Source organism: Ursus maritimus, unplaced genomic scaffold (genome assembly GCF_017311325.1).
Source record: "Ursus maritimus isolate PB19 unplaced genomic scaffold, ASM1731132v1 scaffold_28, whole genome shotgun sequence".
Classification (NCBI taxonomy): domain Eukaryota; kingdom Metazoa; phylum Chordata; class Mammalia; order Carnivora; family Ursidae; genus Ursus; species Ursus maritimus.
This window is the reverse complement of record NW_024425341.1, coordinates 2,662,039-2,679,290: the sequence shown is the minus strand read 5'-3', so window position 1 is coordinate 2,679,290 and position 17,252 is coordinate 2,662,039. Positions and strand designations below refer to the sequence as shown.

At 51.1% G+C, this 17,252-nt stretch overlaps 1 protein-coding gene across 1 annotated transcript in view; it reads right to left on the bottom strand.

Annotated features, from left to right (window-relative positions):
* Positions 1-16,619, bottom strand: part of ANK1 (ankyrin 1) — a 130,762-nt gene extending 114,143 nt beyond the window's left edge. The window contains exon 1 of the mRNA XM_040643221.1: positions 16,483-16,619. Coding sequence (XP_040499155.1) covers positions 16,483-16,509 — 27 coding nt within the window. The 5' untranslated portion in view covers positions 16,510-16,619. The remainder of the gene's footprint in view (positions 1-16,482) is intronic.
* Positions 16,620-17,252: the final 633 nt, after the last annotated feature.

Here is a 17,252-nt window from a genome sequence, read left to right as displayed (position 1 = left end):
CGCCGTGGGTCGATGCTTGTTGGGCCCACACGGTAATGGTTTTCCTGGAGCCCAAGGCCTGAGTGGTTCCAGAACCCGCCCAGGCCACTTCGTGTGTGTGTGTGTGTGTGTGTGTGTGTGTGTGTGTGTGTGTGTCTATGTGCGCGTGTGCACGGGGACCGTCCCTGTCAGGGCAGCCTCAGACTTCCAGACAAACAGCGAGTCTGAGGGCATTAGACTCTGGCGCTGGGGGCCAGGTAAGGGGAGAGGATGGTGAGGAGGGCAGGGGCTGCTAGAGGTCTTTTCTGTGGGCAGCTGTGGTACAGTTCATGGGACAGATTACTTCAAGATGGGGGTGGGGGAGGGGAGAGAACATGCCACGTACAAAAAAAAATCACGAGCGCTTTGGCGTTTAACTTGCAGTCGTGCCTCACTGTACAACTGGTGAAATCCCTGACCAGAAATGCTGAAGAGAAATGTCTCCGCCCTCTGCTTCTGTTTGTGGCGAGTCTCCCTCTGGGGGGGGGGGAGTCACCACTTTTTGTTGGAACTGAGGGCTCTATTTGGAAGGCTTGAGAGAGGAGGTGAACACCAGTCAGAGGTTTTGTCAGTGATGAGGAGCGGGATTCATCTGTGGCCTTGCACCTCAGCCCGAAATCTCTTTGACCCCCTCAGCCTCCCCCGCCCTCTGCCGTTTTCCCAGCAGTCAGCCCACTTTGGACCACCCGCACACCCGCGGTCAGGCTCCCCGCCTCTTGGCTCTTCCCTATTTGGAAAGGCACCGTTGTGCCACTCAAGAGATACCTTTCAGGCGGGTACCACAGGAACCACCCCCAGCCCGCGGTTGTGTCAGGGTCTTCTGCTCGGGGGCTGCATCCCAGGGATCACAGGCAGGACCCACCTTCCCACGCTCCCCGAGCCCTGGGTGCTCAGGCTCGGATCTCACCACACTTCCTACCTCTCTACCCTCTTTTGATTTCCCCCTCACACACCGCTGCTGTCTTCTGCAGAAGAAGAAGAAGCATGCAGTCATTCCCAAACCCAACAAAGGTTGAAATCAACCTGCACTCCGAGCTGCACCCTCCGATTACAGCCGGAGAGGCATAGATTTCAGGGCCTGGAAACAACCCCTCATCTCCAGGCCTGGAAGGACAGAACGACTGGCTCAAGGTCACAGGTCATGGCAGAAGTGGGACCAGAGACCAAGCCCTCTGTCTTCTAGTCCAGCGTGTTCCATGACCTCACCCCTAGAGTGGGCTCCAGGGGCCTCTTCTCCCTGTCCTTACTGGGACAGGGCACAGACAGCGAGGACCAAATGGAGCAAGGAGAGAGGAGGGCCGGGGAGGGCAGAAGGTCTCCAAGGCCAAGAGGGATTGGGGGCCATTGTCAGCTTCCGGTCTGATCTCAGAGCCCAGGGTTAGGGAGGTGAGAACACGTGCAGGGGGTAAGGAGCAAACTTGGGAGGGGCTGAGGGATCCACGGCTGTTGGCCACTCCCTCGCCTGAAGCAGCCGCCTGGGGCCTAGTGGCCGGCCCCATCTAAATTAAGGCCAAGGGCAGAGCAGTCAAAACAACTCCTAGCCAAACTCGGAGCGCAGCTGGTCAACCCGGGGATTTAAATCACGGGATTTTAAATGGCTAGCTACAAAACAGGGGTTTAGTCACTACTTGCTGAGTCCTGAGTTTGGAGAGATGGGGCCATTCATAGGCCTGCCCACCCCACCCCTTCCCCTGGTACCAGCCTAAGGGCGCCAGAGCCCTTCACCAAGGAGACCTGCCTGTCACGCCCTCTTTCTCATTCCCGGTATTAAGTTGTCCCCCAGCGCACCCCAGTTCCGGGACTGGGTACGTCTGCCGTGGGACCGCCCGATGGAGGAGGGAGTATTTCCAGAGCCAGCTGTTAACTCGAACGTGCAAACTGTCAAAGCCAAGAGGGAGGGCCAGAAAGAAACTGGGCATGTTGCAGGGAAGTCATCCATCTGTGCTGGCTAAGGATGGGCCTGCCGTTTCTTGGGTGGGTGTTTCAAACTGGGAGAAAAAAAGCTGCTACCCTTCAGGCTTCCTCCGTGAATCTCTCCTTATTTGTTTGCCACGAACCAGTGAGTGATGGCAAACCAGTCGCCTAAACCTCCTGCTCCCCAGTTTCCACCTCCATCAAACGAGATCGTGTTTCCAGTGGGGGCATCACACTGAATCAGTTCCGGCTGTAGGCCTGTCTCAAGAGAGCGTAAGGCCCTCCCCGCCCCCCAGGGATTTCCTAACACCTACGAGAACCATCTCAGGGGGTCTGGGACTCCTGGTGAGTCAAACAATAAGCCCTTTATTTGAATCAAAAGATAGTACATTGCATATATTAATTTTTACTTCGTCTTACACATTTGGAGTTTGGGTCTCTCTAATCACCTATGCAAATCTAAGTAAACAAAATGCAAATCTGGGTCCCAAATTAGATGAAAGAATTCCATCCTATTCGGCTTATAAAATCTCAAGGATTTCATTGCCCTGATCATTAGACACCAGCTGACCAGAAAGCCCCAAGATTTCTAACCGTTGTATATACTACATGGTGTAGGCATTCCTAAAATATCCACACCGGAAAAAGCTCCTTTGCTCATCCCAAATGCATTTCCCCTGATTGAATGATTTTCTCATTTCCACAGAGAGCTATTAAACCAACCACGCAAATTATCAAGGCCCCACAGACCCAGGAGGAGAAAGAAAGAAATTAGATAACGTAAGGTAGTCAAGGTCAGCAAAGTGAATACAGCACCAAACCCCATTTCCTCTTTGTGCTGTTTATCTTATGATCACATCATTCAAGGCTCTCCTTTCCAAGGACATCTAAGTCCTAGTCCTGGTCGATGCCACTGTCCTTCCTTGGAAGTTTTTGACAGGCCTCTGATCAGACACTACTCTCCGGAGAATTCTACCTGTTGGTAAGTCCTTCCTCACATTAGATGGCAATCTGCCTTCCTCTGACTTCTACCCCACCTTTCACCTGGTCATGACCTTGCGAACACCATGGTGTGACTCTCTGCTCTTGCCAGTGGCACCCTAGTGACAATTAGGGACTTTCTTCCAGACTCTTCTTTTCTGCTCCTTGTTCCTTCAAGGTTTCCCCCAGATGGCATTCCAGACCCCTTTCCTTGGTGATTTCCTGCCTATATCTGTGCTCCTATTACCAGGGTCTCTCCTAAAATGAAAATCTGAACACCACCCTCTCAATGTAGCCTGATACTATGTTTCCCAAAGTGTGCTCCCTGGGACCACCAGCCCTGTGCCCTGTCACCCACCCCACCCCAAAGGGTGTACTGGGTGAGGAAGTATGGGGAGACACAAACTCTACCCTCAGAGATTCTCAAAGCAAGGGAGCGTGGAAGAGCTCCGAGCGGTCTTGGAGAAACCTGACCAGCTGTGTGTAAGCCACTGTTTCCCAGTGGTTGACTCTAAAACTCTTTATGTCCCCACACAACACAGGGCAGGAGAGGCTGGTCATTTTCACTCTGATCTCCAGCTAGCTCAGCTCTACAGACGTCCGTGTATTTTTCTGCCCTACTCTTGTTCACTCCATGAAGAACTTCAATGCAATAGCTGTGTTTAGTGAATTCCTTCTTAAAGCAAAACACTTTTTTGGGGATGTAATTAGCCCGTTCCAGGAGATCCTGGGTGGCTCAGTCAGTTAGGCATCTGCCTTCGGCTCAGGTCATGGTCTCCAGGTCCTGGGATTGAGCCCCGCATCAGGCTTCCTGCTCTGCAGGCGGTCTGCTTCTCTCTCTCTCTCCCTCTGCCCCTCCCCCACTGCTCATTCTCTCTCTCTTTCAAATAAGTAATATCTTTAAAAAAAAATCAGCCAGTTCCATAATTATTCTGTTTTGTGCATGTGAACTTTGGTATCTTACATTTTCACCTCTTCAGTAAGTTTTATAATACAATTCAAGCTTCCAGCTACCACATGAGTATTTTTTTCGGGGATTGATATTTGTCATTAAATTCACTGACACATACAAAAGGCAAGGAGGAAGCTAGAAACATTCTGAGATGCTTTTACCATGTATGGTGTATCCAAATCTAGGCAGTTAAAGCATTTTTTTTGCTTTCAATGAAAGTTTTTATATATAAAATAATTTTCCTATGTGCTTGAGAACTAGCTACTTAAAAAACTCCCATGGTGAAGTTTTTGCAAGTTAAGTAAACATCCTGTTACACATCTGTTTTGGGGGTTCAGATGTCTACACACTACACACCTACTGAGGCAGTTCCACTTCGTGTTTCAAAGTACAGGGGAGAGCCTGTGCGTGGTGGGTCCAATGAGACTTTGCTGAAGGAATGGGCAGAGTGGTATGCATCTTTTTTTTTTTTAAGGATTTTATTTATTTATTTGTCAGAGAGAAAGAGACTGAGAGAGCAAGCACAAGCAGGGGGAGCGGCAGGCAGGGGGAGAAGCAGGCCCCTGGCTAAGGGAGGAGCCGATGCGGAGCTCCATCCCAGGACCCTGGGATCATGACCTGAGCCAAAGGAAGATGTTTAACTGACTGAGCCACCCAGGCGCCCCAGGGCAGAGTGGTATGATATGAAGGATCCAAAAGACAGGTCTGCTAGGATCCTGCCACAGAGCCAGCATCTGGGAGTGGACTCCTGGGAGTCCCATATGAAATGCCACCACGTGGTCAGGGAGGAGAGAGGCCAGCCCCTGCTTCCCTTCCCAAAGAATAAGGTACAGGTTAAGGAGTCAGGCTCTGGGCCCAGCTTCCCTGGCTTCATATCACCGTTCCAACACCTCCTGGCTACATAGCCTTGGGCAAATTGTAATCTCCCTGTGCCTCAGTTTCCTGATCTGTGACATGCAAGGATTTCGTAGAGCCACCCAGGGATGAAATGAAGAAATACTTGTAGGGTTCTTAGAAAAGGGCCTGGCACACGGCTCAGAAGATATTAGTGAGGCCCTCTCGTTTTCCTTTTCTTAGTTTGTTCTCTCCCATCCACGCACTGCTTTCCATTTTAACACAAGCACCTGAGCCTGGCTCCCTGCCATCCACTTCACACACTGGCGCACCAGTCAACTTCCTGAACACAACCAGGATCATGAGACTTCTGCTCAGAACCCTTCCGTTGCTCCCCACTGCTTTCCGGTCCTTTGAACACCCTGGCAGGTCATTCCCAGGTCCTTCTTCATCTACTTTCCCACTCACTTTCCATCCTGATCTCATACCCTTCTTTTCCTACCTGAGTTGACATGAACACACACTGACGACTCGGGGTCTTTCCCCAGGGTGACCTCTCCCTCTGGGGTGCCCTTCCACGCTCCTGTCTTCCTCCATTCTCGACTATCTCTATCACATCTGTCCCTTACAGCCAACCTGGAGGCACTATCTTCATGGACCTTCCCTTGATGTCCTCTGCTTTCAATATTCTCTTTCTGAATGTCCAAAGCATTGTATCCCTTGCAATGGATTCCTTTCTTCTTTGGGACCAGAGCGGTTTGTGTTCACGCCTCACCCCCCTCTTCCGGGCTGAGGGGGCTTGAAGGGCAGCCACCACAGGCCACTTCGCATCGGCACCCCCACAGAACCCTGCCCCTCTCGGGTGCTCAGTCATTACCCGTCAGCATGCAAAAAGCTCTGGAGCACGACTCAGAAGGAACAGGAGTGAGAGCAAGTCATGATGGGGGTAAGGGAATTAAGAACATTTCAGAGGAAGGCCTCCATGTGAGAAAGGCATGGTGAAGGCCGTCTTCAGGCAGCCCTTCTGCTGCCGCCAGGGCCTGGAAAGAGCTGCCTGGGGGCATGCTATAAACCATGGAGACCCTGAAGACAGAGCCCCCCACTCCGCCACTGCCCAGCTCGTTATCAGCAATGTCCCGAAGTGGGGTGCACGTTTGTTGTTACATAAACAAAATTAGATGCAAACAAGGAAAGACCCTTAATCGATAACTTAAAGCTGCACCATGCACTTCTTGCTCCAAATATCTCATCTATTTAAAGGCCAGGAGCAAAGTTACCGACTGCCATGCTGCAAATGAATGGAGTAGGGAAAGAGGGTTTAGTACAGTTGTCCTAATCCTAGAGCACCCATTTTTTTTTATTTTTAAAAAGATTTTATTTACATCAGAGAGAGGATAGAAGCAGGGGGAGGGGCAGAGGGAGAAAGACAAGCAGACTCCTCGCTGAGCAGAGAGCCCAAAGTGGGGCTCGATCCCAGGACCCTGAGATCATGACCCCAGCTGAAGTCAGATGCCTAACTGACTGAGCCACCCAGGCGCCCCCTGGGGCACCCATTTAAACATCACTGTGTGCCTGAGACATTCAGAACAGCCTGCTCATACTAACTCAGCACCTGATACCAAACTCCTGTGGTTGTCAACGTCAGGTGATATTATCTGCATTTTTCAGGCGGAGAAACAAGGACATTCATAAGTGATTTTTTAAAACCCCAAAGGAAGACAATTTAGATGGAGACTGAAAATCCAACGCTCCCCAGCAGTCAGTTCATCACTCTACCTGCAGATGTGTTTTAACCAAATCCGAGAAAGACTGAAATTCTAGTAAAAGGCTTTTTCTATGAGGATTTAGGAAGAAGAATAAAGGCAGTGCTGGAGAAAGTTCCATTGAACCAATCATTCAGACCAACAACCTTGCCACATTTTCACGTTTCAACACATACACCGAAGTCAGAGTTCAATGATCATTCGTTTTTTCTTTTTTTAAACTCCACAGTATTTATTTTGTACCAGAGACATCCTACAGCAGAGATGGGCCACATGCTAGACGAGCGCCACGGCCTTACGGGGTGCCGAGGACCGAGGGGGCTCTGAAACCTGCCGAGGACAGTGGACTTTCTCCGGCTCAAGGGATGGGTGGTGTTCGGATTGGTGCAGAGAGATAGAGATGGAGGGGTAGGCCCGGCCTGGGGGCCAACGATCCTGAGATCCTAGTTTGTCGGTGGTTCCATCAAAAGCCTAGAGAGGTTCGGTTGGAAAGCTCCATTCCCACAGGTGATACCGACTGACAATTCACACTCATTAGGCAAAGAAAAGACAACAATGCCCTTTGCTTCAGTGATGGGGTTGGGGGGAGCTGGGCTCTGTGCTCCTACAGGTGTCGGTCTGAATGGAGACACTACCACTGCCTGGCTCTCTGACCTGAACCTGACCCCCTGGAACCTGAGATAGCTAGCAGAGGAAGGAACTTTCTAATCGGTGATGTTATAATAACTTCTGAGGGATAGCCAGCAAAATCAACATATAATGCAGAACACTAGTTAGCTTCAGAAGTCTCCTTGAAAGATTGGGTGTCTCTCAAATAAATAACTGTTAGAACATGGTTTTGGTTTTTTTTTTTTTTTTAAGATTTTATTCATTCATTTGTCAGAGACAGAGCACAAGCAGGGGGAGCAGCAGGCAGAGGGAGAGGGAGAAGCAGGCTCCCTGCTGAGTAGGAAGCCCGATATGGAGCTCGATCCCAGGACCCTGGGATCATGACCTGAGTTGAAGGCAGACGCTGAACCGACTGAGCCACCCAGGCGTCCCTGTTAGAACATGGTTTATCTGACTGGGCTCCATTGGGGAAAAAAAAAGAGAGAAAGTAGAAGAAAAACGATACTGGTCCAGAAACGGCCCCGGTAACACTCCCACCAATACACCAGCCCTCCCCCCCGGTGCCCTGGCAGAGGCTGCTAATTTATCCCAAAGTCTTGCCCATCAGCCTAAAAGTGGCTTCAGAATCTTTTTGAACACAGCATTTCAGGCAGCTGCTTCCAATCAGATTGGCGTCAACACAGGCAACGAGCCTCGTTTTCTATTCCAATGTTGTTTAATCAGCAATTTATAACAAACGTGATGCTCTCGGCTGCGGGGCATGAATGGTTCATCAGGCCTTAGCACAGTCTTGATGACATATTCTTCAAGATTACTTCCCCGCCCCCGTTTCTCTGATTGCAGGCTCACCAGAACACGGTTATAACTGACTTGCCAGTGAGATTTTCTTAATGGGCTGGAATCCACTGACCAGGGAACGCAAGTAAGGGCGCAAGAGCACCAGATGGCCAGAGAAGTCATACCTCTAGTAGTGAAGTTGGCAGGCTGGTGTCAACGCCGGACTCCTGTGAGTCGGACGGGCAGTAAGTCAGTTCCCAAACCTGCTGCCCTGGCTGTGCCTCAAAACCAAGTTACCTGGCCTGCGAGCTGAGGACCAGCCCCCCCGATCACGGGGCACCCCTATGAGCAGCTTGTCGACACCCCCAGACAACAACCTCATTTCTTCACTTTCGCGGACTGCCGCAAGACTCAGTTTCCTCATCTGTAACATGGGTGTCTGCTGTGAGCACCAAATGAGCGGAGGCGTGTAAATCACAGAGCGTGGTGACTGATACACAGCGGCTACTCAGTGCTGTTAATTGTCTGCCGCTCCCCTTCATTAGGATGTCATCAGCGCTCACCCGGAGATCGGCGGTATTTCCCTAACTGGCTTCCACTCGCTGCCACTCCAGTGACCCCTCTTCCTCAACCCTGCCACAGTGAGCATTCCGACCATGACACTTTCCTGCTCAAACGCCTTTGCTGGCTCCCCAGCATCGGCAGAATCAAGTCCACAGTCCTAGGCTGATGTTCAGAAACTCCACAGTCTCTGCGCACCACCCACCGGTCCCTCAACACCTGGACCACGCCCCTTTCCCAGACACACGAGGCACGTCTCCTCCTTCCATACTTTTGATCATGCTTTCTCTGCAGCTGCCATCAGCCCAATCCTTGCTTTGTGAAATTCTGCTGATTCTTCAAGGCCATTCAGAGTTCTCTTCCTCTACGAAGTTTCCCTGACAAACCCCCTTGTTCAACTGGCACGCAGAATTGATTCTTCCCCATTCCAGCCTCCCACTAATGAGCACTCACCCCTTCGCGAGGGTCATTTACCCTTGTTTCCTACTCAGTAACCTCTGTTGAACTGAACTGAAGTGATGTTGAGGGTAGAAAGGTATTTTTTTCAATTTGCAAATTGAAATTGTAGTATATGGAGAGTTATTGATCCACAGAACTTGTGATTCCAAAAAACAAAGAAATAGATAACATTTCCTGGTATGCCAAGCTCTATCTCTTTTACTCCTCACTACAACCCTAGGACAACCGCTCTTGTCTCCAGTTTAGAGTTGAGTAACTGGAGGCAGGGGGAGGCTCTATAGCTGGCCCAAGGGCACCAACTAGAAAGGGGCAGAGCAGGGATTCAAACCCAGGTGGTCTGGCTGCAGAGCCCACAGGCCTTCAGCATTGCTTGGGTGTGTTCACCCACACCACGCAGTTTGGGCGCTGGGAAGGCAGACTAGTGGGGAGACAGGCACACAAAATAATCATTTCAATGTGACCTATCCTGGAGGTGAGGAGACACACACCTGCCAGCATCTGTCTATATAGAGAGTCGGGGACAGACAGAAGTCGGCAACCCAGCCATGGGACTTGGACCAGTTAATTCGCTGCTCAGCCTCTGTTTCCTCATCAGAAAAGAGACGGTAATAATACCTACCTTGCAGGGTGGTTTCAATATCACATTAAGACAAAGTAATTAAAGAAAATGCCATACTTGGTATCCTGTAAAACTGTATTATTCTGAGACAGAATAGGGACAGGACTCGAGGCCCCTCCCAAAACCCTAATGCAATGCGATGTACCATAAAGGAAAAACTCCCTAAAAGAAAACTCATGAGTCTGTGTTTCTTGAGCAATATCTCTTACAGGAATGCAGAAAATAGGACATCAACTTAAAGGAGGGAGCCAGCCTCCCGAAAGAACTAGTGAGATCCAGACCAAACCAGTCTGCAGCAGATGGACCCCCACGCTGGCCTTAGCATGTGCACAGTGACCCCGGGACTACTTTCAAGTTACCTTTCCCTCATTTAAATACTAAAAATCATGCGCAGGGGTGCAGATTTCACATGCTTATGAGACCTGCAATGTATGAAAAAGCATGATCTCTAAAGTAGGCAAGTGCCAAGGAAAACCTCACCTCTACATGCTTAAACATCATCCTTTTTCCCACCTAAGTTTCTTTAAAAACAACAAAAAAAAGATGTATTTATCCATTTTAGAGAGAGCCAGAGACAAAATGTGAGCGGGGATGGGGGAAGGGGAGAGAATCCGCAAACAGACTCCCTGCTGAGCTTGGAGCCCAGTGTGGGGCTAGATCTCATGACCCATGAGATCATGACCTGAGCTGAAATCAAGAGTGGGATGCCCAACTGACTGAGCCACCCAGGCGCCCCTCCCACCTGTTTCTTTAAGAAACTCTTCCTGACCTTGCCTCAGGGAGTCAGCCTGGGGACACTGTGTTGCCTCCCTTCTGCTTGTGCACAGACTCCAATAAAGCCTTGCCTAGAACTCGCCTTTGGCCTCTTGTCAATTTCTATTGCAGGGAGAGCCCAAGCGCCTGGTCAATCAATTCCACACAGCGTTTGCAAAGGCCTAGTGGAAGAGCACAGTTTTATCAACTGTGGCACTGGAGCCACGAAGTCCCGCCAGCTCTGGGGCTGACCCCACGGCCTGGATGGCATGTGCACGAGAAGGGTATTCAGTCTGGCAACTCCATCACCAGTCTCTATTGTCACTTCCAGCCCAGCATTGCTCGTTGACTTGCACACTCCACATTGTGACGGGTAGATTGCCTGGGATCCAGATCTCGGGATAGACAAATTGCTGGGAAGGAATTTTAGGCCCGGCCATGTCCTAAGCAAGAGAGCGAGCTTTTTCTTCCTTCCTCCCCACTGTACCAGCACCTCACCCCTCTCCATGCCCCGATTCCAGGAACCTGCCCTAAATCCCACTCCTTGCTTTTGCCTAAATCCTCAACTAATCCCATGCAAATAAGAATCATTTCCTTGCATCTGTACAATTCAAGATCCTATTATCAAGGTTTAAGTGCATGCACTTAATAGAAGATGTTTAGAGATCAAAACCCCTTTAAGAACCTAAAGAATAATCTCTAATGGTGTAACTTCAGGCTTCACTGCAGACCCGGGGTGATGGTTTTGGAGAATGGGCATTCTACTTGTACCTTTGAATCATACCACTAGACAGAAACATTAGCCTGCCCCGACGTGGGACTTGTAGGTGACACACCCCCTAGCCTTGGAGAAAAGGAAAGCCATAGGTATACACCATGACCCCACCCTACCCCACCCCACCCCAGTGGAAGGAGAGCTTGCCAGAGTGGGCAAGAGAGTGCGGCCCAGAAAGCTTTTCCAAGCAGCTGGACAATTTCCATTGTCTGCAAATCATCATCACCCCTGATCAATGGCCGGGCCATCAGAGAACAGGACTGGACTAAAGCCAGCTTCTTTTCAGCTTTTCTAGGCACTAGCTTCCCAAAAGAAATTGAAACCAGGTGCTCTCTCTCACAAAATAAGGCTTCACAATCCACTCCTGGAAAGGGCAGGCAGTTTTCTGACCAATATCGTCCCGGGGAGGGCCAGCCAGGCCTCCCCCGCCTCCTCTGTCTCCTAGTGACAAGCAGTGCCTGCAGCTTTCTCAGGAGGGCGCTCAGGTGCCAGCCCCTGGGTAGGAGAGCAGGGCTTGTTTGCTGCTTTTGTTGGTCTTAATCTGCCCTTCAGCAAGCTCTCCCTTCTGGCAATGCCGGCTGCCGCCAGCCCGGTCCCACCTTCCACTCCAAGCAGATTTCAGCAGCTGGTTGGCCAGGCGCAGGAGCTGTGGGACGGCTTCCGCCCTTCATGCGCCTTCCTTCCTGTACCCTGACAGTAAATTCAGGAGATAAATCAGCCTCCACTCAGAAGAGAGCCAGCCGCAGAGGGACGGTGTGGTCAAGGGTGAGCGGGAGGCAGGGAAGGAAACAATTCTGCTTCTCTCCAGATCTCTAATTGGTTGTCACTGCCTGTCAGACAATGATGACAAACTTCGAATGTGGCCTGAGCAGCGTCACATGGGCCTCAGTCCACACTGGGCAAGTCAGAGAAAGCGGGTCGCTCGGCCAGCTGGGGCATTAGGCTGTGACAGCCGACTCCTCGCAGGCCCTGTTGTTTTATTTTCCAAATAAACGACCCAACATATTCCTAACACTCAGTCAATGCTCATGGTTCGGACTAGTTCAGCCTCACGTTCAAGACCGTGGTTGATGCCAGGGAAAATAGGAGAAGCGACTCAAACGTGAGTCAGCTGGAGCTGCCGCTCTCCTCCTGCCACCCCTGGCTTGGGTGTGTAAATAGTGTAAAGAGAGAGACAATGAGAAGGATCTTAAGGGAGGTGCCAAGAAAGTGCAAGGAAAGCTCCGAGGAAGGAGAAACTATCTTGTGAATTTTTAAAAAATCCCAACAGCAGAGTATCCTAAAGGTCAACATAGAAACCGCTAGCGCAGTGATTTTTGATTGCAGGTTTGTGACCGAACTAGCGAGCAGGAATCAGCCGTGAGGCGTTTTGGCGAGTAGTCTGTTGCTCATTCATGAACGCAACCGTTTCATGAGCACCTGCTACTTGCCAGGCTCTGCGTGACGTGCCTAGGATACAACAGCGAACGAGACAAGCACACGGCCCCCCAGGTGCAGCTTACAAACATCATATAAAAATGTACAAGTGCGGCCTGTTTGGTGTGCCCGAAGCAATTCCCATGGAGCCAGGGATAGGAAGCAGTGTGGGAAAGATGGGCAGGCCAGGGCAGGAGGGGTCTTGTTAAGGAGTCTGGATTCTATCCTGAAGAATGTGAAGCCACTGAAGACTCGATTTATGCATTTATGAGAGAGAGGGAGAGAGAGAGAGAGGGAGTGCATGTGCAAGTGGGGGCTGGGGCAGAGAGAGGGGGAGAATCTCCAGCAGACTCCCCACTGAGCACAGAGCCCAAATACAAGGCAGGGCTGGATCTCACAACCCTGAGATCATGACCTGAGCTGAAATCTAAAGTCAGCCGCTCAACTCACTGAGCCACCCAGGCGCCCCAAACCACTGAAGTTTCAAAGCAAGGGAGCAACATTGGTGAGACTTGCCTTTCTACAAAATCACCGTGGTTGTGTGTAAAGGAGGGGTCCTGGAAGGCAAGATGCCCTGTAGGAAGACCATTCATACTTTTTAAAACCTAGAGCAAATGCAAGGCTCCCCCTCTGTGGCAACTCTGCTGTCACACGCTTACACCCCATAAGCTTTCCTGACAGCTTATGTTCCAGAACCGTAGTCTGCTTTATCCATGTGGAGGTCCCAAGGAAGCAGCAAAGGGTCAGCAGCTGTGATTACACATTACTGTACTGCATATGAATTGTGATTTTGTAGTGCTTCTGTTTCCTATTTAATTTTACCCATGACAATTTTTTAAGTAAAGAGCATCTGTGCCACTATTTATTTTCTCATTAAATTGGAGAGTGCAAGGGAGAAGGGGATTATCAATACCCGGGTATGGCCATGAAATCTATCAAGCAGAACTATGTCAACAACCAGCCCTGTGTATCCCAGAGAAAAAAAAAGGCTGAGAACAAGTGCACCAGAGGTCAGTGATAACTGGGTGGCCTAGGTGGTTCTATTTGGTAGCTCATTCCTGGGAGCTTGGTTTCAGAGGCATTAGGAACTCAGAGGCAGAGGAAGAAGTCAAATCGTAGCATGTGTCTGATCCCAAGATCGTGTAATGCTTGTTGTCTCTCTCAGGGTAAAAATAACGTTCTTACAATGGTATACAAGACCCTAGATGTTCTGTACCCCTGCCCCCTCCCCAGTCTCCCTCCTACCACCTCTCTGACCTCACCCCTTCGGACTCTGCTCTCTTCCCTCTGCCCCACCCACACTGGTCTTCTGGTTCTTCCCCCAACTCACACCTGCCTCAGGACCTTTCATGTGCTCTTTCCTCCAATGTTGCTCATGGCCCTCTCTCACACCTCCTTCAAGTCTTTGCTCAATTGCTTTTTTTTTTAAAGCCAGGTACGAAAAACAATATTCTTTATTTTTAAGAATGCTGCTAACCAAGGTCATGTTTGTCAGTGCCCATTTAACTGGCCATCTTACAAAAGTCTCCCCCCAAAATCATAATGGATAAATACCATCACCAGCAGTTTGGCATTAGAAATGCTAGCCACACAAGCAGCGGAGGACTGATTACAATGTCGTTCGACCAAGTGGGCCAGCCAGAAAGAAAAGCCTCCCACTCAGTCCCGGAAGAACCTGACACAGATAATTGTATCCCCAAGTATCACGAATTCTCTTGGATTCTACAGGTAATCCATCTCAATGGTGAGAATGTAACTGAAAAATCTGTAGCTTCTCGTAATCAACAAAGTCTAACGTTTAAGATTCTTAACATTAGGGGCGCCTGGGTGGCGCAGTCATTGGGCGTCTGCCTTCGGCTCAGGGCGTGATCCCGGTGTTCTGGGATCGAGCCCCACATCAGGCTCCTCCGCTGGGAGCCTGCTTCTTCCTCTCCCACTCCCCCTGCTTGTGTTCCCTCTCTCGCTGGCTGTCTCTATCTCTGTCAAATAAATAAATAAAATCTTAAAAAAAAAAAGATTCTTAACATTAAATTGTAATCCTTACTAACAGTCATGTGGAATCTAAGTCTGAGACACAGCAGCCAAAGTGAACTTCATGGAGGCTCTCTCTGCGCGCCTTGTGGACGCAGCGAATGCCCCAGGCTTCCTATCCCCTTTGCATGCCCCCTGCCCCCTGCACGGCTCACCTTTCAGTAAAGGAGTACTCATTTATTTTGTTTCCAGTCGTTCTCCTTGCCCTGCTGGAGTGTAAGCTCCGCAGGGCAGGGATCTGCGCCTGCTCTGTCCCCTGCCTATATCCCCAGTGCCTACAACAGGGCCTGACAGATGCGGGTACTTGATGAATGTCTAGTAAACGCTGAACAGACCTTGAGGACAAAGTGCCTTTACCTTTAGAAGGCACCCTGTTGTCTTTCTTACTTTCTCTCTTTTATTTTTTTTTTTTTGGCAACAGCAACAACAACAACAAACAGCCTTTCTCAATATGCTTCCCTTCAATTACCTTCAAAAGAGGTCAGCTGATTTTTCAAAGACACTGGCCAAAACATTTTGCGGGAAGGGATGACAACCGGGGTTTAGAAACTGATTGTGACTGGCCCCTGAAGTCCAGGATCAGCTGAGTTTCTACGACCCTGCTTATAAAAACAACCTTGGATGCTCGTGCCTCATTTTCTACTGTGTTCATGTTCAGCTGCACAGCGGACCCAGTAGCCAGAAAGAAACTGACACACGTACCAAATGTGTCTCTCCCAAGGCTATTTGGTGAAAGTCATCATGCTCGTTTTCAACATTTGTTCAGGAGCCATCCATTATTCCTGCAAGACTCTGGGCTTGTCTTTGTTTGGGTCTAGAGATAGTTCTTACGCCTCCTGTGTCACTAGCAGTCACCTCCCCGAGCTCTGAGGTCTGTTATGAACAGCCTCCTAGACTCAGTTTGAAACTCTGGCCTAGGGTTGCCCAGTGGAAGGAAAAGCCTCAGGTGCACATAACCTGGCTGCTGTTTGCTGCTGGTGAGGCTCAAAGCCGGAGTCCCCAGGTTCCCCCACAGACACTCCTCCTCCCGGGGAAGAAAATCAATCATCAGGAAGGCAAATTGTGAAGATGTGAAACCACTAAAAAGGAATTCCCACTTCCTATGGTTTCCCTCGTACCCACACACTTTTACACAGCTTAGAAGGGTAGACGCTCTCCCAAGCGACAACACTAGGTTCCCTCTAAGCATGTGGCCTGGGGTCCACCTCTGGCCTCTGAAACCCCACCAAAACCAACAACCACAACTTGACACAGGACACATTAAAAACAGCCAAGCGGCGGTGCTCCTAGATGGTGATATGTCCTATCATCACAGGAGAATTGGGGGTGGGATGGGGTAACCCCCTGTAATGCTCCATTGCCACTTAAAGAATATCTGTCAGATCCTAGCTCCCAGAGCCACTCTGGGGCTTTTTGCCCCTGTTTCTTAGACTTTTCTCCCTCTAGTAAGTTAGCAACATAAATCCCAAGTTCAGTGTTTCAAGAGCAGGGAAGGTGTGACAATGAGGTAACTGACTTCTGTGGGTCATTGAGTAAACAAGCAAGCCCCCTTCCAGATGAGGCTGACCCAGGCCCCTTGTCAGACCAGCCCAAATTCGCACAGGTCCTTATTTTTTAGGGCCGCTGGCCTGTGAAAACACACCTGAAATACACACTCAAAGGAAAGCTTCTAGAATCTCAATAGACCAGAGAAGGAATATAATCCAAAGATTATCCTTCCCAACCCCGAATGCAGACAGAACATAATTCAGAGAACCAGGCAGGTGGAACTCAATTTGACAGCAAATCTCGGGCTGTAAACCGTATGAACTGGACTAACTGAGTCAAGCAGAGGCCGCCTGCCACCTTCAGCACCGAGCGAACGACCGAGCGAACAAGCCCTGACGCTACCGTAAAGCCAGGAGCCCAGGGGGTGCGCGCAGGTGTGCACACAGGCAGCTCGGCTCCTCGCCGCCCCTCGCCAGCTCCTCGCCCTTCCCGAGCACCCCCCTCCCTTTCGAGCAGCTGCTCGAGCACTCACTTTGAGGAAGCCCCTCGGGAAGGGCATGCCGGTCCCTAACCAGGATCCCGCCGGGGGTCCGTCGCGGTCCGCTGTGGGAGCAGCTGGGGCTGCGGGACGCGCCGCGCCTGTGCCGGGCCGGGGCCGTCTGGAGGCAGGCGGCCGCAGCGCGCGGCCCTCCGACGGCCTTATCGGCAGCAGAGGCGCGCTATCGGGCGGCCCCGGAGCTCAGCGCGCGGGCGGAGGGGAGGCGCCCGCCTGGGGCTCGCAGATTACAGCAGCGCCCTCGCCGGCTCCCGCTCCCCCGCGAGCGCCCGGCCCCGCTCCCCCGGCAGCGGCCGACGCAGTCCCTGCCGAGAGCCCCCGGGGGCCGTGAGCCAGGCCGGCCAGTCCCTCACAGAGCTGCGGCGTAGAGGGGCGAGGGGAGCGCCCGCCCGCCTCCGGGTTTGGGGTGCCGGGGTCTTCCGGAGGCGGGGCTGCCCAGAGGGGGCGCCAGGAGGAGAGGAAGGCCCCAGGTGGGGGCAGCATGCCTTGCATGGGCAGAGGACTGTGGGGGAGCCTCTGGCCTTCGGTGCTAACCAGCCCTGGGTCTGCAGGGACCCGTGGTTCTGGCCCTGGTTTTCACATGCTTTCACGGGGCGGGGGGCTGTGTTCCTTAATTGCTGATTTGCAGGGAATGTGGGCACAACCTTAATAATATCGGGGCCAAAAATAACAGCGTTCCTGGGAACCAGAGGTGAGTCACCACAAACACCAACCAGGGAGGAAGGGGGGCCGAGGCAGCGCCCCAC